Genomic DNA, 27,274 nt, shown 5'->3' with positions numbered 1-27,274 from the left:
TGCTGAGCTCAGGGCCCCTCTGAGGCAGGTTGGTATACATTTCTAATCGAGGGTTGCCAGATCTCTACTGATTTGTGTTTGTTTTAATAAAGTTGTGCAGTTCACGCCGCGGGCCCCCTCTACCCTCAGTTTGACGTCATGAGGAGAGAAAGCACACCTCATCTGTTGCATTGTATTGAGCCTTAAACTGCTGGCGCTCAGTTACCTTTAAAAGACATAGAAATGTTCCTGGCTTACAAAAACTCTCCAAACTCAATCCAGATACTGAAAACTCCCTTTTAGTTAACTGAAGCAGAAATAAGAACATTGAAATGACTGAAATCCTCTGTGCAAACATTTGTTGTTAATTATATTCCCCACAGTTTCTGATTGAAGTGATAGTGTCAGAGGTGGAAAGAGTACAAAAATATTCGACTTAAGTAAATGTATGAGTACTTTGATGAACTTTTACTTAAGTACAAGTAAAGTTACTGGTATAAAAATCTACAGAAATAAAAGTAAAAAGCTCATTTAAAAATTTTTGAATAAAAGTTACTTAGTTACTTTTTTGACCTCCTAAAATCACTTATTTATATTGATTTAATATCTTATACATATGTGGTGGAACAGATTAGACTCTGGCAGCCGCACTGGACTGGGAAAACTGGAAAAGCTAGACTGTATATGAAATCATATCCCTATTTACATTCAAACAGGTGGTAATTAACTGGGATATCATAAGCGTTAGTATAATAAATAACCAGTTACCAGCAAAGTTAGCAATATTGTCATGCACCGATGTCTTTTTGGCTATTTGGGGCAAAGGATCTTACCAAACTATGAAAACTTATTTTTAACCACCAATGGAAGTAGGCTATTATTTAACTGACCTCTACGTCAGGTGTCCTTAACTACATTTGTTCAAGTGCACGAATTTCTCTAAGCAGACACTGTGGGGGTCAGATTTCAAAAATAATTGCCATAGGCCTATTACTGTTTAATATTATCAACTTTTACAAAATTAACCTATTTATTATATCAGTGTGAAGAGACTCCTAAAAACATGGTTTATGGCCTAAATCCATAATGATAAATCTACATAGGTTACTATATAGGCCTACTTAACTAGAAAATGCTCTCAGACCGCAGCCAATGAGGCAGTTCACTGAGGAGTGATGGTTAAAATCTGTAATTGTAAATGTAACTCTGATTGGCATGATATATTAATCAACCGGTTTTGACGCTGCATGAGACACCTGTAGTTACTGGTGGTAACAGCAGATGCCTTTTAATACCACAGAGCACAAGTCTGGGTCAGCTAAACAAGCTATTCTCGGGCAGTTATTAATATTTTCCATTATTATGTGAACAGTCATAATCTGACTTTATGCTGCCCACAACATAAGTCTGCGAACAGCGAAAGTGAAAGGAGTTGGTTAACTGGCTGAGAAGGTGGAGGTGTGCAGCCTGTTGCCTGCAGCTCTTACCTATAGCTCACTGTGTCTGCTACTGACTGTTGCATTACTCCCTGCAATATTTCAAATTGGTCTGCTGTCAGAAAACTGTTGAAAATTATGGTTATCTTGTGTAGACACGTTGTAGCAGCAGTGGCTACACTCATAGAGTGTGTATACACCTTAACACAAAACTATAAATCCAGCTTAAGGTGTCGAGCTAGGATGAGAAAATATATGCATATATATGTTGAAATTTTGACTAAACTGCGGCATCTGATGATTTGATAAAGACTTGTGAGAACAAGTGTGAACCACATCTTTCTCCGTGTCTGTCATTCTGACTGTGAAAGGTGATTTTGATTTTCCATCAGGGGGATTTTCCTCTTCTCCTTCCTCGAGGCTCCTTCCACCCCCCTCCGACCAATCAGTTGGTCTTATCAGTGGTGTGTGTTTACCGTCGGAACAGCCGCCAAAGCTAATAGGACCACACCAACTACAACCCTCAGTGAGATGGAGGAGGGTGTGTGTCTGTATGTGTCTGTGTGTGCAACTCTCGAGTCCAGTGTTTACACTCAACATGCCAATTGGTGCTTGATTTCTTTTCTCTATGAGGACGGTATATCAAAGTAAGAAAACACATGACAGCCACCGCCTTAGGCAAACATGGTATCGTGTTTAACTCGTGAGATGTCCTGACTCACTAAAGAAATAAAAAACATGTGGCCGGGTTTACCTTCATCTGATAGAAGGGGAGACTCCTGCTGTTATTGAGTTCTCTGTTAAAGTAAGTAACAGAAGTAAGTGCCAGGGGACTCTATAAAGGATGTTCTTCCCTCCTTAATAAGAACTGGAAGATTATAACTAAATGTGCTCTTTATTATATGAGTGGTAAAACTGATAAAGTTAATCTTTCATAGATTTGGAAGCTAAGTTTTGATGCAGATTTTCTGCTCCAGTCCAGCTCATTACTTTGTAAAGCCATTTTTGTGAGTCATGCTGGTTGACAGAGTCCCAGGTGCGCTCTTTCTAGCTGGACCACAAAAAGCAAAACCCCACATACAGTGCAGGAGCATGTTTACTGAAAACACAAGCATGTCTTCTTTTTTGTCTGTGTCTATGTCAGTTTCTAGCCTTTTTCTCTTGCTCCAGCTTCAATGATTGCACCGCTGTTCCTCCTGTCTGCTCAATAAAAACACTCTGCTGTCATAACAAGGGAGAAGGGCGGTGAGGGAGGGAGAAATATAAAGAAAAAAGAAATAGAGAGATAGCAGGAGACATGGCGAATTGCACATAAACACCCTCACGGCCTCCTTCACCTCTACATCAGGGTTCACACAATTCAGGCTGCTTGAAAGCTGTGTTATCCTGCAGAGAACAGACGGTGTTGAATAATAGACGGAGGGATGGCCACAAATCCTGACAAACCTCATCGACCACAACATAACTCCCTGCTTTCTTCAGCACAGCAGGAAGTTTTAGGGCTTTTATTGCTTGCTGATTGGTTTTGGGATAAGATTTTTAAATTTGTGTCAAATGAAAAGCTTCAAATGTTTCTTGAAAAAATGAAACAATTACTAGGTTATTAAAATAGTTTCACTTAACAATTTGTAATTGTCTTAGCAGTAGTTCAGACAGCAGCAGCTGGTGAAATCAGAGGTCATATAAAAATTTGAAGACTTGTGGAATGTGGAACTGGCATGTCTGGCACTTAATGATGAAACTCTGCTCGCAGTCACTCGGCCATTCATGGCGTTTGGTCGAAACATAACTGAACCACCATCTGTGCTTCATTTACTGAGTCACAGCTTTTTAGTCCTCTGTCTGCCAAGTTGAGCTGTTTATGTAAATGTTTGTATGTAATGAAATGTGTGTTTATCTCTTCATCTGTGTGGCTGAATCTAATTGTCTCTCTGAGTCAACACATGTGTTCACAAACTCTCTCACAGACACAACAAAGTTAGCCAGATTAACTGAATACGTCATTGGTAAGTGCTCGGCTCGATGAGATTTAAACAAAAGCACACGCATTCAACTTTTTTTTTATGGCTCCGTCTTCGTTCTCCTTGATCCTGTGCAACCCCTGAATGAAAACAAACGTGCCACATGTTCTGAATGCCTCGTCAGTGATTCAGCAGCCTAAAAGGGCTGATGTGTCACATACGTAAATATCTAACGTAATATCTGATACTTATCTTTGAATACTTGACTGTTATCTCCATTTAGTAATTGGGCTCCAAGTGATTGTTAAAATATCTTAGATTTTTCCCTCATTACCATAATGCTAGTTCAAAAATACATGCACACTCTCATACATTATTTTGCCAGTGGGTAAAAAAATATTGTTTTTTTTGTCATTAAATGGACCAAAAAATATTTACAGTATATTTTGGGGGTAAACTTTGGGGTACGTTGCCATTAAGCAACACTGTACCATAATGGTAAAGAATGTAAAAAGAGAGTTATTATTCAACTGTAAGGTCCCTTTTCTTTGATGAACCTTAGAATACTTTTGTGTTCATCCTCAAAATGGAAGAACAATGTTTTTCAAATTTAAGCATGTGCTCTGCAGGGAGGATACCAAAGTGTCTGGTTAAAATATCCAGTGTAATGAAATTTGTATTACATTGTTATTACAAATTACATTATCAAATGTATAATTAATTAATTAATTCATGTAGATCCATCTATCCATCCATCCATCTTCATCCGCTTATCTGGGGTCGGGTCGCGGGGGCAGCACCTCCAGCAGGGGACCCCAAACTTCTCCTTTCCCGAGCCACATTAACCAGCTCTGACTGGGGGATCCCGTGGCATTCCCAGGCCAATGTTGAGATATAATCTCTCCACCTAGTTCTGGGTCTTCCCCGAGGCCTCCTCCCAGCTGGACGTGCCTGGAACAACTCCCTAGGGAGGCGTCCAGGAGGCATCCTTACCAGATGCCCAAACCACCTCAACTGGCTCCTTTCAACGCAAAGGAGCAGCGGCTCTACTCTGAGCTCCTCGAGGATGGCCGAGCTTCTCACCCTATTTCTAAGGTAGACACCAGCCACCCGCCTGAGGAAACCCATTTCGGCCGCTTGTACCCGCGATCTCGTTCTTTTGGTCATGACCCAGCCTACATGACCATAGGTGAGGGTAGGAATGAAAATTGACTCAGCTCTCTTTTTGTCACAATGGTGCGGTAAAGCGAGTGCAATACCGCCCCCGCTGCTCCGATTCTCCGGCCAATCTCCTGCTCCAATCTTCCCTCACTCGTGAACAAGACCCGAGGTACTTGAACTCCTTCACTTGGGGTAAGGACTCACTCCCTACCTGGAGTTGGCACTCCACCGGTTTCCTGCTGAGAACCATGGCCACAGATTTAGAGGTGCTAATCCTCATCCAAACCGCTTTACACTCTGCTGCGAACCTATCTAGTGAGAGCTGAAGGTCACGGACAGATGATGCCATCAAGACCACATCATCCACAAAAAGCAGTGACGAGATCCCAAGCCCACCAAACCGCAGCCCCTCCTCGCCACGACTACGCCTCGAAATCCTGTCCATGAATATCACAAACAGAATTGGTGACAAAGCGCAGCCCAGGCGAAGACCAACCCTCACCTGGAAAGAGTCCGACTTCCCGCCGAGTACTCGGACACAGCTCTCGCTTTCGATGTACAGGGATTGGATAGCCCTGAGAAGGGCCCCCCTCACCCCATACTCCTGCAGCACCTCCCACAGTATCTCCCGGGGGACCCGGTCATACACCTTCTCCAGATCTACAAAGCACATGTAGACTGGATGGGCATACTCCCAAGCCCACTCCAGGATCCTTGTGAGAATAAAGAGCTAGTCAGTTGTTCCATGACCAGGACGAAAACCGCATTGTTCCTCTTCGATCTGAGGTTTGACTATCGGCCGAACCCTCCGTTCCAGCACCCTGGACCTCCTTCTTCAGTCGGACGGCTTCCCTGACCACCGGTGTCCACCACAGTGTTCGAGGGTTACCGCCCCTTGAGGCACCTAAGACCTTGAGACCACAGCCTCCCACTGCGGCTTCACCAATAGAGGCTTTGAACATTGCCTACTCATGTTGAATGGGCCTCCTCCAGACGTCCCCAGTTCACCTGCACTAACCGTTTGGGCTTTCCGGGTCTGTCCAGAGTCTTCCCCCACCCCTTGACCCAACTCACCACCAGATGGTGATCAGTTGACAGCTCCGCCCCTCTCTTCACCCGCGTGTCCGAAACATGCGGCCTCAAATCAGATGAAACGATTACAAAATCGATCATCGATCTTCTTAATCCTCCTCTGGTACCACGTACACTTATGAGCATCCTTATGTTCGAACATGGTGTTCGTTATAGACAATCCATGACTAGCCCACATGCGCGTTGAAATCTCCCAGCAGAACTATGGAGTCCCCTACTGGAGCCCCATACATCCCCACACCCGCCTGGTGCCTCACACCTTGAGCAACTCCAGAGAAGAATAGGGTCCATCCCCTATCAAGGAGTAAGGTTCCAGAACCGAGACAGTGCGTGGAGGTCAGCCCCACCAAATCTAACTGGTAGCGCACCATCTCCCGCACAAGTTCCGGCTCCTTCCACCACAAAGAGGTGACGTTCCACTTCCCCAAAGCCAGCCTCTGCCGCCCGGGTCTGGTCCGTCGAGGCCCCCCCCCCCATGTGGCAGCGCACCCGACCCCTGCGGATCTTCCGATGGATGGTGGGTCCAAAGGATGGAGAGGGGGGTGCCACGTTGCTTTTTCGGGCTGTGCCCAGCCGGGCTCCGTGGCAAACCCGGCCACCAGGCGCTCGCCGACGAGCCCTCCCTCTGGGCCTGGCTCCATACGGGGGCCCCGCCGGGGCACGCAAACCTCTCCACCACGATAAGGTGATGGTTCCCGGAGAGGTAATTCATGTAGAATGAGAGAAAATTATGTTGACTGTTATGCTTTTAAGCAGTATATAAACCTAAATATACAACACCAAAAACTGACATGGAGGGTTTTCATAATGGTATGATGTAGCTTCAAAGAAACATTTGCATTTTCAGTTATTTCCATTATATAATTATCAAGTAAATTACGGTCAAAAAATGTGTTTTGAGGGCAATTTAGTGCAGAAAGAAAATGGAGCTGAACCATGAGTCAAAGGCAGCAGTAAAAGGATTCATAATGGGCGCCAGAGAATCATGTGACAAATTTTAACACTGTTATTGGTTTCCTTAAGTCCATGCAACTCTTTTAAAGTAATGCATCATATTTTGGGACGTATTGTGGGAGCGTACTAGGCCAAAAATGGGTAAGTTGCCCAGGGTACCAACATGCAAATGTAGAGACATAAATACATCACTACATCTGCAAATACATACAGTGTGCACGTACTAACAAAAACTGTGTCATATACACGTAAATCGTAGACATTGCTGGGTTTATTTTAGGGTTCATTGTGCACATTTCTGTGCACACTGGTTGTTTTGCTACTGCCTGAAGGCCAGGACGCTTGAAGAGAGCTAGTTTGGAAGAGGTGTCGTCTTACTTTCTCTCCTTTGCATACCTGGCCAATTGCTGTGTGACGTGGGTGTCAATATCAAGAACTGTCAGATACAATTATCATTATGGTTCCTATTTTACGTTTGTGTTTCTTGAATAGGGAATAGTACTCTTCAAAGTTTGCTGGCTTTTGTCTAGCGCCACAATCAATGATTGGAAATGTCAGCTTCTGGGCGGGTTATCATAAACCTGGTTAACATATCCATGGTGCCCAGAGAGTTTTCCTCCAGCACCGCCATCAGCAAGAAATTCAGTGTAAAAGGGCATGAAATCTACTGAGCACATTCATGTTCCTCAGAGGAGCAATTTGTCAATGTTGCGCACAAGATATGACATAATCTAAAAAGCACTTTGCCATTAAATTTTCAGAACACACTCATGCTTCAAAGAGGGATAAACCATTTTGTTTATAATGCTTGCTTTTCATCTAACTACTGGCTTTAAGCAAAAGAACACTGCAGCATCTACGGGCTCCCAAATTTTTTTTTTCAGTTAGGCTCACTGCCTCACTGGAGTTGACCCTTAAGTTTAAGTGTTGTTCTTTTTCAGGGAAGCTTTGCTGAGTATGCATGTTCTTTTCCAACAGTCCAACAGTCCAACAGTAAGACACACTGTGACCTGTGAAGCTACTGGAGTAGGGACTGTTAACATATGTGGCTCAAATGTACTTCAACAGTAGTTTTCCAGAGAGAGGTGAACGTTACCCTCGTACCTCCCCTTCCACTTTTCCCCCCCAACTTTTCACCTGAGCTTGAAGTGGGATTGTTTGTCACTGGTTTCTCCCTTAGGGATATTAAGAGGACATGGGTCATACTTCAGTCATCATAGGCCCCTGGGGGCACATAGATATTATCATAGGACTGTGGTTTTACTGACAACCAGCAAGCAGCCAGGTGTTTTCTTAGCAGCGATTCATGTTTTTAATGCTGTGTAAGCATTACTTTGACTTTTTGGTTTTACTCCGTGGAGAGTATGCAAAAGTATAATAAATTCTGGCCCTTGTGAGCCACACTTTACTCCTAGTTATAACTGTCAGGGTGCCTTTTAGTCAAGTTGAGAGCAGGTTTGTCACCTGATAGTTGTTAAAAACTTCTTAACTTAGCTATCGTGACAATACCCTCAAGAAAGGCACCGAACCCCAGATTATTCCTGTTTCTGCTCAGCTATAACCAATACATGACAATTGTACTATTGCTGTGTTTGTGAACATCAGGATTTGTGTTTAGTCAGCCTTATTCAGGTACATATTAAAAATACACAATGTCTATGCAATGCACTTTTTTGTATAATAGCTTTGACAGAACTTCTTACTAATTTAGTATCTGCTCCCCTACAGGAGGAGTACAGGGCAGAGGGCATCACCTGGCACAACATTGACTACATCGACAACAGCGGCTGCATCAACCTCATTAGCAAGAAACCCACGGCACTGTTCCACCTGCTGGATGAGGAGTGCAAGTACGTCACCTGCACAAAGATAGCTGATGCTCTAAGAAGTGGCAGTCAGCCAAATGTTTTTGTTGTTGATGCATATCCCTTTTTGTAAACGCTGAATTGACTAACTTTTGATAATGTGGCGTACAGTTAAATTCAGGGGTGTAGTAGAGCATAAAACCACCTAGAGGCAATTTAATAACCTGGTTACTTTAATTACACTACAGGCAAACATTTACAAAATTGATTTAGAGATCCAATTTAATCATAATGTCAATCATGAGGAGGGGGACTCATTTGGAAAGAAGAAACAGTGTCAATGTCAGAGTCTGATCACGGCCATTGATGATACAAAAATTACAAATTTCAACGCGATGCAGACTCCTTTAGGGTAAAATGGATGTCCAACTGGTGATTATCAAACTAAATGACCTGAAGTGCAGCTATGAGTTTGTTTTCACATCAGCACCTGATTGTGACTGATTTGGGCTTTTCTCCAGCTTGTAAAAAACTGCAAAGCGAAGGTACGATCTGATTGATCAGTCCATCACCAGCTGTGCTGAATCAGACAGATCCTGATGCATCTCACCTTGTTAGTAAAGATCACATTTAAAACAGTCATCTCACTCATTAAATATGTGGCATTTGCAATGGGTTTTAGAGCCACTGCATGTTTTCCTGAAGCTTAATAAGCCGAACATTTTATAATTTCTTTAGCTTTAGGTATTTCAGTCATGATGGGGAACCTCTACTATAAAACACTGCTAGAAACCCTGAGAACTCTAAAAATATATCAGATTATTGGTGGTTGTTTGGCCTATTATGGGAACAAATTTGCTTTATTGGAAATCTTAACTAATGGCTGGGTTTCTATGGAATTTGCTGTCGATCTTCATTCTTCCTAGACAGTGCACTCCAGTGTTTTTATGACCCCCCTGATCTTTGCTTCAGGACAAAATTTCTACTATTTGAAATGATATATACACAAGTAACACCAAACACGAGGAAAAGGTCATTTTTTACAAAAATCTGATTTGTACGTGAGTATTGGTGGGTACCAATTGGAGAGCAGGATATTGTTTATGAAGGTTTAATTGTGATGTCGAAGAGGATTAAAAAGAATATCTTAAAATACACATCCTGTAGTTAGGATGTTTATTTATACAGCTCGGCTTTGCCTGTTTCCCTGTGAAAGGGTTCCAACGCCTTAGTTGACATATTTATAGTTTACATCCCTAGCTTGTCTGAATGTTGTGGAACGCAAAACATTTCTCATTGTAGCATGTTTAGTTGAAATCACCTTCTGATCATCCTGCATCAGCTCATCTTTCATGTGACTGGTGAATCGAAGAGACAAAGCAGGCCTTTTGCTCATTAGCTTGATTGATACCAACAGTGGGACTTACTAAAGCATCACGACGTGCTAATTCCTGCACCAGCATCTCTGGATCATGTCTGAGGTTTTCACTCCCTTCTCTGTTGTGAAATGCTCTCCTCCTGCAGGTCAGCACTCTGCCTCTGCATCTTCCTCCGCCATAAATAAAAGTCCAGCAGTCTCCCTCCCCCCTCGCATAAAAACAGATCAGGCGGTACACACAGCCATATTTATGTATGTTAGTTGTCATCTTACTTGCCACTGTAACTGTTGTAACTGGTTCATCTGGATCTAATAACACATGGAGTGGACCAAATTGTGTGGAGATGTTTTTATGCATTACGTGTGTGTGCGTGGGTGCGTGCGTGCATGTGTGTGAGAGAAGATGTGGGACCACTTTTAGAGAATTAGGGTCAAAGGGGGGATCCCCAAAGAAAAAGATTTGGGGGCCAGGGTGTTTTAAGCTGCCAGGAAGGGGCTTCATGCTAAATGATTACACAAAAAGAAAGAAAGACGCTTACAGAGCTCATCATTCACAGTTAGTGGAGCTTGCGGGGCTTCAGGGCCTCTGGTGAAGTGGATTAGGTTACTGCAGGATCGGGGGCGAGTGTGGGGGTTCACTTCTACAGTAATGGCAAGCTTTAGGACCCCTGCAGAATTACTTCAGCGAGTGTGTTTCAGAGGCGTAGGGAGGAGAGGTTTAGAATGACATGAAATATCCCTTTAGGTATGTTGATCCAGCCACCTGAGATTAGTAGTAAATGGGTAAAATGTCAATGAAACAAAGGTGAAAACAACAAAGAACAATGTGCAAGTAGAGGTGCTTTAACTTTGGTTAAATATGAGAGATAACTTTAGGTTTGTGACAGAGCTTTAATCCCTGAGGGCTAAGGGAAGGGAATTAGAGATGCTGTACACTTTGCTTAAGTTTTGAGAAATGCATGGCATAGTCATCAGCTGCTTCAGTGGCACTGCTTTGAAGTCAAAAGTAGATAAAAATAAAAGTAATTAATCATTAGCTGGAATAGTTGGTTGTGTGTGCTACTGCATTTAGCTTCCACTTTTTACTGCAAATTGATGAAATGCCGTTTTGGAGAGGTTCCCAGAGAAAAGGTTTTCTATTAGTATATGCTTTTTTTTAACAGACTTAAGTCAGAGTCTTAGATTTAAATTTTTAGTGTCCACATGATTTGTGTTTTGAACCTGCGCCTGATAAAATCACTGTTTCCTCCAGTTTTCCCCAGGCTTCCAATCAGACCTTGCTGGACAAGTTCAAACGTCAGCATGAAGCAAACAGCTACATCGAGTTCCCTGCTGTCATGGAGCCCGCATTCATCATCAGACACTACGCTGGTAAAGTCAAGTATGGAGTCAAGGTGAGACGCATGTTCTGGTGTGTCAATATATAGGCTTTGTATGTGTGAGAATGTACATAAGTTAACTTACAAATCAACTAATTGTGCTATCAGCAGTAAGGTGGTTAGTGGTCCGTTTACACCAAACAGGTTTTGAGGCGTTAGTCTTTTTTTTGATACAAGAACAATGCTATTACATTTAAACAACCAAATCAAAGCACCTAAAAATTTGTCTGTTTTTTTTAAGAACACCAGGTTGCAGTTTTTAAAATTTGTTATGACTGAAGATTAAATCTGAACCAATAATTTTAAAAGAAATCTGGGATCTATCAGGGACGTATGTGTACGAGTGACCAGCAGTCGCTCATACTACAAACAAACAATCTGGATTAATGCTCATTCAGATGGGTTTTTTTGTTCTTACACTAAGACTAAGAAGGCCAAAACTACAACTACAAGTCACTTGATTGGGGGGTGGGGGTGTTCTGATGGAGCAGTCAAGTGGGCAAATGTCCAAGCTGTATCCATTGATTTTATCTTTCTTTGGGTGACTGAATAAAGAACAACTTCCTCCGCGGCTAACTAGCATCTGCAATTTTGTGAAGAAAGACTAAAACATAGTCTAGCACTTCATCAATAACATTGTCTAACCTACCAATTAATTAATTAGGACTTTGCTAACAGCAAAGTCAATGGCTAGTCACAACAAGTATTTAATTGTCTAACAATGAGGGAAAATACAATATAATATGGCCCCTTTTAACATAAGTGAAGCTGCTGTGGTGTGTCTTGTAAATCAGGATTAGATCTGGATTTAAAGTGTGAGCTATATTCCTAAAATGTAAATTTAACAGAACTCTTGTGTCTGTGTGTTTAAAGTCTAAAATTGAATCTCTGAACAGATGAAAGAAGCTTCTTCTCGCTTCACTTAAACCTTTATGAAACTCTGCAAATCTGCAGCAGACCTACTTGTTCTTCCTTCGACCTATTTTTTTTTAGGTAAATCAAATTCTCTGTTAGCTTCCCAGCTGTGTTTCAATAAGAAGCACATGGTCTGGAATGGAGCGAGCGTTTTGTTGTTAGACAGTAAAATCTGCAACAGTTGGTTATTGTAGACGTGGAAAGGTATCCCATATCCACTGAGAGCCAAAGAGTTGTTTGGTGTGAACTGTGCAGCGAGAACCACAGTTGTGAAATGTGTCTGACGTTGGCTCGGTAGCAAACACACAGCTGACTCGCATCATATGTTGGGGTTTATAGTTCATGGCTCTGTTATTGTGGAAGCACAGCTTCAGTCGAAAATATTTAATTGCTTGCAGACAGATGAGGCAGAAGAAGATGTTAGTTAACTTGCTTTAGCAAGTGTTTCTCCACCTCATATTTAATGTAAAGAAGTGAAAGGTGTACAGAAAAGGATCTGCATATCTTTTTTGCATTCACTTCAAAAGTCCTACAAAAATCCTACAGCAATATCTATCTGACTGTCAGAGAGATGTAAAATCTGCAAAATCTGATTTTATTTCTAAGCTGGTCGCCAACATCTGTCACAGGCCACAGGTTCTTTTTAACATGTGTAACACCATTACAAATCCCGCAACTCTGCTCCTATTACACCTACATTGGATCTCTGTGACTCTTTCATGGGGCGGCTGTGGCTCAGGAGGTAGAGCGGGTTGGCCGTTAATCTGAAGGTCGGCGGTTCAATCCCTGGCTTCCCCCTGGTTGCGTGTCGAAGTGGCTATTCCGCCAGTGTATGAGTGAGTGTGAATGTTAGTTTCCGTTTGAGCACTTAGGCTCAGTGTATGAATGTGTGTGACTGGTGAATGCAGATGTAGTGTAAAAGCGCTTTGAGTGGTCGAAAAGACTAGAAAGGCGCTATACAAGTACGGAGCATTTACATCTTTCCTAAAATTCTTTTTGGAGAAGATTTTTGCTCTTCGATCTTCTGTAACCACATCCTGTGACCATGATCCCTCTGCTCCCTCTATGTGGATTGCGGTCCTAGATCAGTTTGAGCCCATATCAATCTCCTCCCTATCTGAGGTGGTCCATCATCTGCGGCACACAAATTGTCCCTCAGACAGCATTCCCTCTCGTTTGATTAGAGAAGTCTTTGATACTGTTGGACCATGTATTTTGTCATTGATAAATACCTGTCTTGTCTCTGGTTATGTTCCGTCAGCCTTTAAACACGCTGTTGTACAGCCCATGCTAAAAAAGGAAAATCTCGACCCCTCTGTTCTCTCTAACTTCAGGCCCATCTCTAAACTGTCTTTCTTGTCTAAAGTCCTAGAGAAAGTAGTTTTTACCCAGCTGCAAACATTTTTAATTAATAATAATGTTAATGAAAAGTTCCAGTCTGGCTTCAAACCCCGTCACAGCAGTGAAACGGCACTTTTAAGAGTTTTTAATGACTTGATTTTAACTGTTGACTCAGGAGTCTCTGCCGTCCTAGTGCTCTTAGATTTCACTGCTGCCTTTGACACTGTTGTCCACTCAATCCTCTTGTCACGGTTGGAAAATTGTGTGGGAATCAAAGGTACTGCACTTAGGTGACAGACTTCTCTGTCCACCTCGGTGATTATTCCTCTGAGACAGCCCCATTTACCTGCGGTGTCCCTCAAGGTTCTGTCTTAGGCCCCATCTTATTTTCTTGGCCTCCATTTTTGAGATGTATGAGGTCTCTTTCTACTGTTTTGCAGACGATATTCTAATTTATTTGCCCCTGAATGTAAAAGCAAAGGGCTCACTGCAGCCCCTGCTTGACTGTAGGAAGGACATCAAAACGTGGATGAACCTAAATTTCCTCAACCTAAACGGAGACAAGACAGAGATCATAGTGTTTGGACATCCTGAACTGCTTGATGTAGATTCTCTCGGCCCTTTAACTTCAAACAGCCGCTCAACTGTGAGGAGTCTTGGTGTTGTATTGGATAGTGCATTTAAATTTGATAACCAGATATCCGCCACTGTTAGATCCTGCTTTTTCCAGTTGAGAACTATAGCCAAGGTAAAGACCTATCTCCCTCCTAAAGATTTGGAGAGGGTGATAAATGCCTTCATAATTTCCCGCCTTGACTATTGCAACTCTTTATATGTGGGCTTAGACAAGTCATCTATTCAGCGCCTGCAGTTAGTCCAAAATGCTGCCAACTGGCTCTCCACTGTTTAACAGACAAGAAAAAACCCTGTCCAGTACATGTTTTTCTCAATTCATTTTCTGCTTGTGTTTGTGACTTTTCTTCATCTTGATCGTGATGACACACAAAAGCTACTTTTGATGAGAAAATATCTATGAGAGGATAAAGAAACTGACCGCCTGAGTTTAAAATTGTCTGTATGTATTGTATAATGATACAAACTCAGTCCCAGTAACTGGATGCACACGTGTCTTTCCTTCATTCAGGACTTCAGGGAGAAGAACACTGACCACATGCGTCCCGACATTGTGGCCTTGCTCAAGAGCAGCAAGAACGGCTTCATTTGCAGCCTGATGGGAATCGACCCCGTGGCGACCTTCCGCTGGGCCGTGCTGCGAGCCTACTTCAGAGCCCTGGTGGCTTTCAGGGAGGCCGGACGCAGACACACCCACAAAAAAACTGGTGAGGGTCCTACGTGAACACCTCTGTGCACCATACAGGATTTAGCAACATCAGAAATGCGATCTGATGACAGTTGGTTGCTTGCTTAGTTACTGTCAGTCAGATCCATTTAAAATACACCACCCAGTCTTGATGAAGCAGCTAAGCTTCAATAAACTTCTAATAAATTATATGTAAAGATGTTGTAAGTGGGTCAATGACACAATTTTGGTCATCAGTACGTTTTTAAATGTAATTTACAAAGCAAAAAAGCCCAACATGTGTTCTCTGTGCCTTCTCAAATGTGAGGATCAGATTATTTTCTCAGTTTTATATAATTTTACGTGTAATATCATTGGGGTTTTGACTGCTAATCACACAAAACAAGCAATTTGAGGCATTTGCAATGGTCACTAGTTTTTGACATTTTACAGACGAAACAGTCAGTTGATCAAAAATATTATCCAAAGGAATATTCCATAATGAAAGTATACATCAGTACATCAGTTGCAGCCTTAATTATAATATGTTACATGATAAAAATTACACAAGAACTACACACATCTAATTTTTCCTCCTGCTTTGCATAAACAGGAAAAAATCCAAATTAGATTTTTACCTCCAAAAGCTGCAACAGGCAACAATAATTGTTTGCTTCAGATAATGTTTCTGCATAATGATCTTAACTTTTCAAGACTCACAAACACATTTATATTTAACTGTCATTCATTACCGTAAAGAAAGCTTGGAACGAGAACAACAGGGTATGTTTGGGGAGGTGAGGAGTTTATACTTGTCAACCGCGACTTATCTCAGAGGAGTTTGTGTCTTTGTTCTTTTCCCTCTAATGCTCATCTGCCTCGTCATCCTTTAGTTTTCTTCTCCTGTTTGTCTGTCTGTCTGTCTGTCTCCTGTTTCACCATCTCACCCTACTTTCCTTTTAATCTTCTCTATTATTATTTTTTTTGTTTAACATATTAAGTCTGTTTTTCTCTGTGTTTAAGGGAATGATGCTGCAGTTCCCTGTGCTGTTGTCAAAACTGTCGACAGCTTCAGTTTCCTTCACCACCCGGTTCACCAGAGGAGCCTCGAGATCCTTCAAAGATGCAAAGATGAGAAATACAGTAAGTAACTCCAAATATCAAAGACCCTTCGCCATATCAGTAAAGATAATCGTTTTTTTTTTGTTTGTTTTTTACTAATTTTCAACAAAAATAAATATCCAAATTATTTTTAAAAAAGGGGGTTTAAACTGCCTTTCATTACGATATTTATATTCTCATGTATCATGAAGTTCTTTTTCTAACACTAAACATGGTACTCCTGAGGACAAGGCACCTCGTGATATATTTCTGCGAATATTCAAAGTAATTAAAAAACAAATAGTGGAAATGAAGAATTGTTGTGCTGCAAACTGATGTCCACAGATTTTGCAGTATTTCTTTATTTTGTAATTATTTTTTGACACTCAACCCTCAACTCATTTTAGCAGCATTTGAAAGGTTCTCCCTGTTAATAGGGATTATAATGGCATGGATTCCTGTCAATTAAGGTCTGTTAAATGGGAAAGGTACCAATCAGAAGCCCTTCACTAAGCCTAACCCAGTTAAAGAAATTCATTCCAGGCTGTGTTGAAAAGTCCTAGGTGGTCACGTTGAGAATAATGGAAGTGTATGATTTTCAGCTTCAGTAAGCAGGTTTTATTATTAGTTGTTAATAAGCCATCGGAGATCAGACATCTGGGTCATTCTGAGCTCTGGTCAGATTGACTCACCTAGAAGCAGAGCTCATAATCAGACATATTCCCACACATGAGTGATCAGACAAATGAATCAGCCCCATGGGAACTGGCAGGGTTTAATGATTTTCTGGTCATCCTTTATTTGGCTTCTAAGGTGAAAATACTAGTCTGTATATGTGCAACATTGTGTCCAAATCCAGTGGGATTTAACAGGGCACTGAAATAATTTCCAAGTAAATTTCCCAAAGACTTTCCTCAATTACAGGGAAACTCCACTGATTTGACACATCGGCATCAGTATAGGCTACCAGTCAGTCAGTATACTCAGCTTGTAAAAACAGTTGCATGATGTTCTGTGGCTCTGGAGGACTTCTATTTGGATAAAATCCTTTGTTACAAACTGATGGTGTGGGGTTTGAAAGATGTTGACATTTACCAGGCTTGTAGTTTCTAATAAAAAAGACATTGTCAATTGCATAATGGGGATATTTCAACCTCTGCCGCATCAAATTTGACATTTTCTTTATAGAAATGCAATACTAAATTTCTGGAGGACTCTACTAACATTACACAGAAATTGGAGCTAGGGATGCACCGAATTAATTAATCGGCAGAAAATATCAAAAATAAGCACTTTCGGTGTTCGGCCTAATAAGTCAAAAGACCGAATAAATCTTACCAATTTCTTTGACATATCGGCAGTGTGGAAGCATCTTAAACTGTCTGAGAAAGACGCAAAAGTCACAGTTTGCAGACACTGTTCTACTGAATTGTCTCCTAGCACATCCACTCCATCTTCGGCTGACTTCTTAGAAAAGGCAACAAATGGTCTGACCCGCTTTGAGTGTTTCCGTCACTCGTTTCTCAGAAGGCGATCAAGCTAGCCGCACCTAAATTTGGAGTGCACACGTATTCAAGCCTTTATGGTAACTGAAACGGCCCAGAGCGAGCTGACAGGCAGGTTAGCGTCTTTATCCTGTCTTTGTCTCTCTTTACAAAGACAAGTGTTACAGTATGAGAGTCCTAGTTTACATTATTTATCAAATTGGGTCGGACTTGATGATGAAGTCGGACATGTGACAACGTCCGGTTTTCAAAATAAGGTGTCTGTACGGTATGGAAATAAGATTAATTGGATAATATTCTCAGAAAGTATAAAACATATTACACGTGGCCATTAAAAGTAAATGGACACATGCAATTTACTTTATCGGGCCCTCTTGGGCATCGGACCCACCTCCCATAGTCTCTCCAAATCCTGTGAGAAACACGAGTAAAAAGCACATTATGACTATTTATGTGAATGTACTTGTTCGGTATTTGGTATTCGCCAAATTTTTTCATCATATTCTGTTTTGGCTTCATTTTGTTGCATCCCTAACATATTGTTGAAGTGTCCCAAAAACCTCACAGTTAACTCAAACGTTTGCTTTGTTTAAAGTGTTGAATAGTTTGACATTTTGGAAAATATGCTTATTTGACCTTGATCTAAAAGTTTGATTGGATTAATACCACCACCCAATTACCAGACAACAAGCAGAAACTCTAGGAAGTTACTGCTCCCGGTCTAGATATAGTCTGGCACATAGTCCCCTGTAAAACAGCTAATTGTTGTTTATACGTTTTGATTTGGGTACATATTAATCAAACATCTAAAGTTCACTAATTAACATGCTGTATCTTGTTTGATTAAAATGTACCATTAATAAAACAAGATATAGTATGTTTATTAGTGAGCTTCAGAGGCACTGGTTGGCTGATTTTGTCATCTTTGGAGCTGGGCTAGCTCTTTCCCTGTGTTTCCAGTCTTTAATGTAAGCCAATAAGCTGCTGGCTGTAGCTTCATATTTACCATATGGACATGAGAGTGATATCAGTATTGTCATCTAACTCTCCCCAAGAAAGCAAATAAATCGATTTCCCAAAGTGTTTAACTAAACTTTAATCCCACCCAGTATCCGTTTCAGGATTCGCCTATACTGAAGTGTGTGTGTGTGTGTGTGTGTGTGTGTGTGTGTGTGTGTGTGTGTTTCCTGTTGAAGACAACAGAATACGGAGTGAAGCCCAATTCTGTGAAATAAGTAATTGCATAGTAAAAGCAGTGAGTTTAAACTTTTACAAGAGAAAGCCACAAATGTAAACTGGAAACACCCAGCTTATTAGCTGCCAATATCTCCATAGGCATTAATGGACCACTGCCAAAACCACACACACAAAACCCATGGGGCTGACTGGGGAAACGTAATGCCAGACAAAGAGCAAGATGAAACTGTAGTAGTGGAGTAGCAGGAGAGAAAGCAGATTAGAGAGAGATGTGATATAAACGGGAAATATGGGTGAAAGCTCTGTACAAAATACAGTAGGTCCTAAAAGTAATGAGGTTGGTGTTGTACTTGGTAAAGGAGAAGTAATGGGGGAGGTGGATATTCATATCTGTGGTCTGAGATGCAGATGTAGATAAATCCAGTGAGCTTTGACTCTAATGTGTCTCTCCCCCTCCCTTCCTGTCCTCCTTCCATCCAGGTATCACCAGAAAGAATCCCCGGACACCTCTGTCAGATCTTCAAGGGACCAACGCCCTCAATGAGAAGGCCAGCTGGTGAGTACAGCGCACGTGTCTGAGTCAAGTCAGTTTTATTTATAAAACCCAACATCACAAATCACAAATTTGCCTCAAGGGGCTTTACAGTTGCACAGCATACGACACCCTCTATCGTTAGACCATCAATTCGGACATGGAAACCGGCCCTCTCCAAAAAAACAAAACATTTTTATGAAGAAAAAATATAAGAAACCTCAGTCTGAGATTTTAGATTTTAGTTTCTCAATCTATCCAAAATTATTATCTTAATTTTGGTGTGTGATATAGTCCTTGAATCTTTATTCAAAGAAAGACCGTAATGTAAAACTGCATAAACAGAGTATTTCTGATATAAACATTGTAATGAGAAACTTTTGCAAGTACCGCAAAACCTACTTATTATAACGTACCTCTCTTTTTTTCTTTTCCTCCCTCCATCCCCGCCTCTGTAGGGATGGCTATGGTGTTGGCTGTAACGGCCGCAGTACCAGGTCTGGTCGGTTGTCCTCGACGGGGGGTCCGGCCCTGGAAGAAGACGGGATCTTCCTCAACACGACCAGCAGCAAGCTCCTAGAGAGAGCTCAGGGCATCCTACTGTGAGTCACACACACACACACACACACATAGAAACTCACACCAGTATTTTGCTGCCAGTAGTGTAGTAGTAGTCAAGACCGCCCAAACCGAGACCAAACCGAGACCAAGACCAGAGTTTATCGAGACCAAGACAAGACCAAGACTTTTAGGGGCTGAGACCAAGTCGAGACCAAGACAGAGGGAGGGTGAGACAGAGTCAAGACCAGTTCCCCACATTAATAAAATGTGGAACAAGATCATAGGTACTTCTCGAATTGATCTGAATAATCCACATTCCCAATAAAACACCCACATACAAACACTTAGAGCTGAAATCAAAGTAAGCATCGCCATTGCAGTCGTTAACTGGAATTTTTAATTGGGGTTAATGTTTTACATCCAATCAAAGTTAGGATGTTAACAAATAAATCATACAATGCAAAAACAATTTATTGATATTCCCAAAGATATGGTCTTGACTGGTCTTGAAATAAAATCCTCAATGTCCAAGTACAAATGCGGTTGAGTCCGAGACGAGATCAACACCATCAAAAAGTGGTCTTAAGACCAGCCTCAAGACCAAGACTGGTCTCGAGTACTGTAACACTAACTGCCAGTATTGATTCCAACTCAAGTACTGCATTTACATTTTAGCCAATTAATAGCCCTATTTTTTTTATATGGAAATAAAATCATAATATGAAAATGTGGACACACTCCTAATATTAGTATTGATATACTAAATATGTGCCAATTATTTCTCTTTTTTAGGAGTTTCAATTAAGATATATAGATTATTGCCTTAGCTATAACTTTCAGCTTACTCTAGAAAGGGAAATGAACATGAGCATCAGTTTTTGTAGGCGATCCAGGAGGGCAGAAGGACAAAATGCAATGCATTTGCATTATGGGTAGTGTAGCGTAGGAAGAAGTATACACAGACTAAAAGGGAGGGAATCTGGGTCACATAACTTAATAAATGTGCATACTCTTTTCTTATTTTAATGTCTATTAATATAATACAAAAAGATCATATTTCTCACCTGTAGGAGGAACAAAAACTGCAAAAGCAAGCCAACCCTTCCCAAGGTAAGACACAAACATGACACAACAAGGCAACATTTTCATCTTCAGTGATCAAAGAGGTTTTACAACAGTACAAAAACTTTATCAGCATTACAGATACAGGTTCATATGTTCTCTGGTTGCAGCACTTGTTGGACGTGAAGTCTCTGCGCTACCTGAGCAGCGTGACACTCCACGACCGCATCACAAAGTCTCTGCTTCACCTGCACAAGAAGAAGAAACCCCCCAGCATCAGCGCGCAGTTCCAGGTCAGTGCTGCCGTCGCCCTCTGCTGGAAAATCAGTGAATTACAACAACATTAGTGACTCAGCAGCAGCCTATAAAGATCATGACTAGAATTTATGGACATCTCACTCAAGAAGTTAAATCAGAGCACAAAGTTAAACATGCAGATTTCAGACTTAAAGATGCAGATTTAACAACAATAATAATAAAAACAATCTACTACACTACTTATACTTGAATAAAGACATAAATTAGGATACCACCTTTTTTGCAGGACAAGAGCTATACTGGCATTTTTCATTTTCATTGGATGAGCATGTGATGTAATTGGTTTGTGTTTGTGTGTGTAGGCGTCCCTCAATAAACTGATGGAGACTCTCGATCAATCAGAGCCGTACTTTGTCAAGTGTATTCGCTCCAACGCTGAGAAGGTAATTTCCGCTACAGAAGAGTCATTGTTTAAATACAGCTTATCTTCATGACTAACTGCTGATTTCTGTTTCTCTCTCTCTCTGTGTCCCTCAGCTGCCGTTGCGTTTCAATGACAGCTTGGTGCTCAGACAGCTCAGATACACAGGTATGCTGGAAACCGTCCGGATCCGACAATCAGGATACAGCATCAAGTACACCTTCCAGGTAATCCTCTCCTACTACAGTACCGTCTAACAGCAGATTTATAGTCGATGCCATGTTCCAAAAAAGGAGGATAGCAAAAAAATAAAGTTGGCTAATAAAAATAACACAGTAGTTTGCTTAACGATAGTTTTTTATTTAATCTGTTTTTATTTACATGTTTTAATGGTCATTTTGATGGTAATTTTATTCTTGCCTTTTATGTCCTTTTTGTTTAGTTGTTCTTGGCACTGTTTATAAGTACTCTGTGAAACAAATTCTTTGTACGCCTGAACATATTTTGCCAGTACAGCTGATTCTGATTCTTACTGCTCCTTGTTGCACAAATATGGCTAGATGTTGAATCACATTATTAGCCTACTAGGAATACAGTTGTTGTAATTTTTTCATGTTGAATCTGGAGCTGACCGTGAGCAGACATTCTTATTATAATGAGATGTTTAGTAATTTATGACAAGACAGGCCTTTATCGATCCCCAGTGGGGAAATTCAGGCATTTTCGAGGGGACTTTAATTTAACACTAATTGCCAAATATCATGACGCCTCACTGTATCTTAAACTGCTTTATTGACCACACATAAAACAGGACTTTGTGCGCCACTTTCATGTGCTGCTGCCTCGAGGCACGAGCCCAACCAAGTCAGGCATCAGGGAGTTTTTCAGACGGATCCACCTGCCACCTGCTGGGTATCAAGTGGGCAACACGATGGTGAGGAAACCAGTTCATGTGTTTGCTTTGGTGTACCATCTTATCTGTTTGAGTGAGGACTATGCTTATTTAAATGTTCCTGTGTCGTGAAGGTGTTCCTGCGGGAGGCGGAGCGTCAGCGGCTTCAGACCCTCCTTCACCAGGAAGTGCTGCGGCGCATCATCACACTGCAGCGTCGCTTCAGGGCCGTCCTGGAGAGGAAGCACTTTGTTAGCATGAGGCAAGCCACCTGTGTCATCCAGGTGAGATGTTGTGGCGGAAAGAAAAGGTTTCAGCCTAAAAAAGTGGTTCAGCAATTCTACATCCCTGTTCCTGTGGTCTCATCCATGCAGTTGAAACAATATTTCATATTCTGATTAGTTATAAAATGACTGCTGTAAGTACATCATGAATCAGTATAACAATCTTGCACGGCAGAGTTTCTTCCTCTCAACATTTCAGGAGGAGTTTCTGTTGTCCATTAAGGCTACTTAGCCTGAGACTGTTTTAGCGTTAGGTGATTAATAGTCCTGCATTTACTCCTGATATACAGAGAACAGCGTTCTCTAAATACAGTCTTTCGATTAGAGATGATACGCATTCATGCCCATACAACAGTCTCCACTTACTCCAGCTATTATTGCTCTCACTTTGTAACATTAGGTATATATGTGTCTTCTTGAGGGATTGGCTTTCATTCCAAAATTAGATTTTTACCATTTGAAACATGTCAGAACAACATAACATTAGACACTTACTAAACAAAGAGTAAGTTAACACCCTGCTGACCTGCAGTGGTCTAACTGCTCACCACTGTGACATCAATTTTGGGTGTGGTTACAGGTGCACACTTCTGAACACACTCAACCATCATTGACATACATTGATGCTTCAAGTGGTAAAGAGACACAAAAAAACACTGGGGTCTTTTGTTTATGTTAAATGTATGTATTAAATTAATGTGTCAAATGTATGGGGCAATTGACCCTTCGCTAAGCCCCGCCCCCCTTAGTTACTGTTGCTAAGTCCGACAAACTGTTGGCGCTGCCACTGTCCATTACTGCGCTCCCCGGAGAAATATTGTCAAATTTGTTGGAAAAAGCGATCTCACAAAGAAGCAGACACTTTTGCAGTTGCGTTATACATCTGAAGGTTGTATTCAGGCGGACGTGAAAAACATGAAAGATAGAAGCTAAAGCCTATACCAATCACACAGTATAAGTGAACCACCGCATCCCCCGACGATTGAGAGACAAGACAACGATATTAAGGATCAGCACTGTTCCTGTAAAGCTGGGTAGGCCCCTATTCATTATTACAATCATTAAAAAGCAGATGAGTAGTTAGCTAGCGTTCGCTAACTAACATTACAGTAGGAACAACCCACAGCCGAAATTCTTCTGGATTTATTTTAGGTTTTGGAAAGAGAATAAATCATACTTCTCCTATCAACCTCTCTGGGTAGCGACTGTAACTATTACAAGAGCGCGAGGAACAGCGTTTGACCATATCTTGGAAAAATACAGCGAATAAAAGCTAGAAAAACACTCCTTTTGCATTAGAGTCAATGGAGCGAAGCCATGAAAGTGTCGGACCTCAGTTAGAGCGACTCCTATACTGCGCTGTGATTGGTCAGCTTTGCATTCGGGGCGTGGCTTAGCGAAGGGTCAATTGAACGAGTTGTTTGACAAAATGATTAATAGCAATTAAAATTAAGACATTTTATTTCCCCCAACTTGATATTTAAATATTTAAAGCAGCACTATTTAATACAAACCAAATCAAGTTTGTAAATCTGAAAATAGGTTTTTAGTCACTCTTGATTTTTGAACCAGTGATTTTGTGTGTGTGTGTGTGTGTGTGTGTGTGTGTGTATACTGAATTCAGCTACTGAAAATGTAAAACCTAGATGTGTATCGTGAATTTCCACCTCCCTTAAATTTAAAAGTTTCAACACATTTTCCTTCCCCTTTGTTTTCCTGCAGCGATGGTGGCGATGCTGCCTTCTCAAAGAGTCCACCATTGACTCGGGTGATGAGCAGGAGGCGGTTGTGTGTCTGCAGGCGGCCTGGAGGAGCTACAGGGAGCGCAGGAGGTTCCTGCAGTGTCGGAACTCTGCCATCATAATTCAGAGGAGCTGGAGAAAATGCTGTCTACGCAGATCTTTGGCAGCCGTAACGGTTCAAAAAGCATGGAGAGGATTCAGGGAGAGGAACCGTTACTGTCGGACATACAGAACTGTGATGCAGCTGCAGGCGATGGGCAGGGGATACCTGGCTCGACTCAGGTGAATGAAAGCGTTTGAGCATGAGTGTGTTCGCCATATGAATGGTGAAAATATGTCAGTGTTGTGTTCACAGTTGTTTCCGCTGCCCCTAAGTGGCAAAGAAATATGCAAGTTTAAGTGAAAATATGTGAAAATCTGCATATATTATAATATTATGCTTTCCGTCTGCTTTATGTAGAGACAAATGTTAATTACACTTTAACACTGATAACGTCTTTAGGTTCAGTGAATTGAAGGAGCAGCGTGAAAGACAGCAACTCAGTAGACAACAGAGTCCACAAGCAGAGATGGATGCAGGAACCATGGAGTGTTATGTCCAGCAAATCTCTGTAGAACTTTCTGAGGACTCTAAGCCTCTTTCATTAGACGTGGGAGAGACCGAAAGAGAAGAGAACTCAGAGCAAAGTAGGAGCACAGATGAGACGAGCAATAAGAACTGGTCAAAACGAGAGAGCAGGCGAATGAGAGAGCTGGAGCAGGCTCAGTTCAGCTTAGAGCTTCTCAAGGTCCGAACCACCAGTGTGGGAGGTTCTCTGCAAGAAGACTCTCTCCCAGACACCAGAGCCTGTCAGCCTGAAGACCATCACAGACATTCACCCCGGGGATCTCCTGCCAGTCATGGAAGTTTTGAACTGCTCAGTGTGGAAGACATGGAGACTGAAGGCTCTGGAGGTTCCCAGTCAACTGCACCTCAAGAACATCCCCAAGCACTGGATATTCAACTACATGAGGGGCTGAGAGATTCAAACTATAACAAAAAGCCTGTGATGGAGCCTCCAGACAAGGCAGGGGGTCCAAGGGCAACATTTTATATTGCTTCTGACCAAAGTCCACTTCATGAACCAAAATTTGAAAGCCCCAGCAAATCTTACAAAGAGAGGAGGGAGTCCACATCTCGAAGGCCTGTAGTGGTGTTGATCAGTATGCAGAAGGAGAGCCCTGTGGAGGAAGGGGAGCTGCTGGCAGCCCAGACCCTAGAAGGAGCTTCTGAAAATGGAACCGCAGCATCCAGTTCCCAAATGACGCCTGTTTCCAGCTTGGAAGTAGCATCAGAGAAGGAACAGCCTGACGGGATGGCTACCCAGGCCATGAAAGATGTATTCGGTATGAACAAGTCTTCAACCGCCCATGGATCAAGTCCAGAATTACCTGGGATTTGCTCCTCAGAGGTGGACATCCAGATTGTCCTGGAGCCAAACGCCAGTGTTCCTGTTATTCTCCCCAGTCAGCAGGAGAGGAAGGCGATCCGGCCTGCACAGGAGGCTCCCAGCCCAGTCCTGGAGACCAAACCTCCAAAAGCTCCAAAGAAGAGTTCAGCCCAAACTGTGATTGTGAACATGGTGGAGAAACCATCCAGCACTGTGTTCTCCCCACCCAGACGCAAGCTGCCCTTCTCCAAGTAAGTGAGCCATTATACTAAGGGATTTGACAGCAAGTTAGGGAAGCCACAATTGTGTTTTTGTCTTTATTAAAGTGGTTATATTATGCTTTTTGGCTTTTTCCCTTTCCTTTATTGAGTTATATATCTTTTTTGTTGACGTAATAGGTTTGCATAGTGAAAAAGCCCAAAGTCCAGCCCAAAGGGAGTTCCCATCTCCCACAGAAAACTCTGCTCTGAAACAGCTTGATTGTAGTCCAGCCTTTTCCCTTTGATCCCTGTGACGTCACAGCAAAATGCACGTCATATAACGCTCTCCAAGTGGCTAGTCAGACACGCCCTCGAAACGGTGGAAAAACACTGAGCTGCAGCACACACCTCTCCTTTTCCTACCAAACATTAGCTACCCTCCAGGCAGTCAATGGACATAAAGTTGTTACTGTGATGTAGAGACAGAGCTCAGTTACAACTTTATGGATGAAAGACACATTTGTTACAGATTAATAGCTCACCATTCTGAAACTCTTGCTCCAGTCCATGTTGCTAAGCTGGTAAGGGGAACATATACAGCTGAACCAAAGTCGTGTTTACCGGTTTCTCACGACCCGCCCTACTCTGCTTCTGATTGGCTAGTAGTCCTTTCACTAAGAACTGTGCATGTGCAACTCCCAACAAAGATCTTGTAAGATGTAAGAAGGCAAGATGTATCACTCCATATCTAAAACGAAGCGTTCAACACACAGGGTGAAAAGAGGAGCTGCAGCAATGTGCAGTATGACAAAAAATATGGTGTTTTTTGAAAATGAAACCATGTAAACCTGTTCTGGTACAACCCCTAAATAGGATTTTGATCCTGAAAATGAGCATAATACCACCTCTTTAATATCATTGTTTACATAGTGTGCTCTCTGGCTGAAGAACAAATTCTGTAATACATTATTTATATACCGTTACAACAAATTATCTTTAATACTTTTATAAATAAAGGTTTGCTCAGCAAATCCAGGAAAAGAGCATGGATGTGATATTTGTAAAGATTAGTAAAGATTAAAAGCATTTAACGCATTGCGTTAAGGCTGCTGACTATAGTTTGATGGTATAAGATGCTCTCCCTCCCACAAAGGACCATGTAAGCTGTCAGTTAAGAGTGAAAACATGACTATATGCCACTACTGCAACAAGTAAGTGTAAGTGTGTCTTCGGGCCTTTTGTAAAACTTTTTATGTCTGGTTTTGTGTTGCAGGTCAGATAAGGATTTGGTGAACCAGGAAAGATCTCTGGCCATGTACAGAGACGACTCCAAATCTGCAGGATCCAGAAACAGAGAGGTAGGACAAACCCTGATATGAACACACCCA

At 41.8% G+C, this 27,274-nt stretch overlaps 1 protein-coding gene across 11 annotated transcripts in view; it reads left to right on the top strand.

The window, feature by feature from the left end:
* Positions 1 to 27,274, top strand: part of LOC119893251 (unconventional myosin-IXAa-like) — a 152,296-nt gene that overhangs the window by 105,318 nt on the left and 19,704 nt on the right. For all 11 annotated transcript variants that reach the window (XM_038705262.1, XM_038705269.1, XM_038705260.1 and 8 more), the window contains exons 12-26: positions 8,312 to 8,433; positions 11,019 to 11,160; positions 14,546 to 14,741; positions 15,725 to 15,844; positions 18,985 to 19,060; positions 19,495 to 19,638; positions 20,668 to 20,707; positions 20,830 to 20,952; positions 21,280 to 21,360; positions 21,455 to 21,565; positions 22,150 to 22,272; positions 22,365 to 22,514; positions 24,237 to 24,538; positions 24,759 to 25,937; positions 27,160 to 27,244. In XM_038705262.1, coding sequence (XP_038561190.1) covers positions 8,312 to 8,433; positions 11,019 to 11,160; positions 14,546 to 14,741; positions 15,725 to 15,844; positions 18,985 to 19,060; positions 19,495 to 19,638; positions 20,668 to 20,707; positions 20,830 to 20,952; positions 21,280 to 21,360; positions 21,455 to 21,565; positions 22,150 to 22,272; positions 22,365 to 22,514; positions 24,237 to 24,538; positions 24,759 to 25,937; positions 27,160 to 27,244 — 2,994 coding nt within the window. The remainder of the gene's footprint in view (positions 1 to 8,311; positions 8,434 to 11,018; positions 11,161 to 14,545; positions 14,742 to 15,724; positions 15,845 to 18,984; positions 19,061 to 19,494; positions 19,639 to 20,667; positions 20,708 to 20,829; positions 20,953 to 21,279; positions 21,361 to 21,454; positions 21,566 to 22,149; positions 22,273 to 22,364; positions 22,515 to 24,236; positions 24,539 to 24,758; positions 25,938 to 27,159; positions 27,245 to 27,274) is intronic.

Source organism: Micropterus salmoides, unplaced genomic scaffold (assembly GCF_014851395.1).
Source record: "Micropterus salmoides isolate LMB-PRFRI ecotype aquatic unplaced genomic scaffold, ASM1485139v1 Ms_hic_scaffold_8, whole genome shotgun sequence".
Classification (NCBI taxonomy): domain Eukaryota; kingdom Metazoa; phylum Chordata; class Actinopteri; order Centrarchiformes; family Centrarchidae; genus Micropterus; species Micropterus salmoides.
This window is presented reverse-complemented; position numbering and strand designations above follow the sequence as displayed.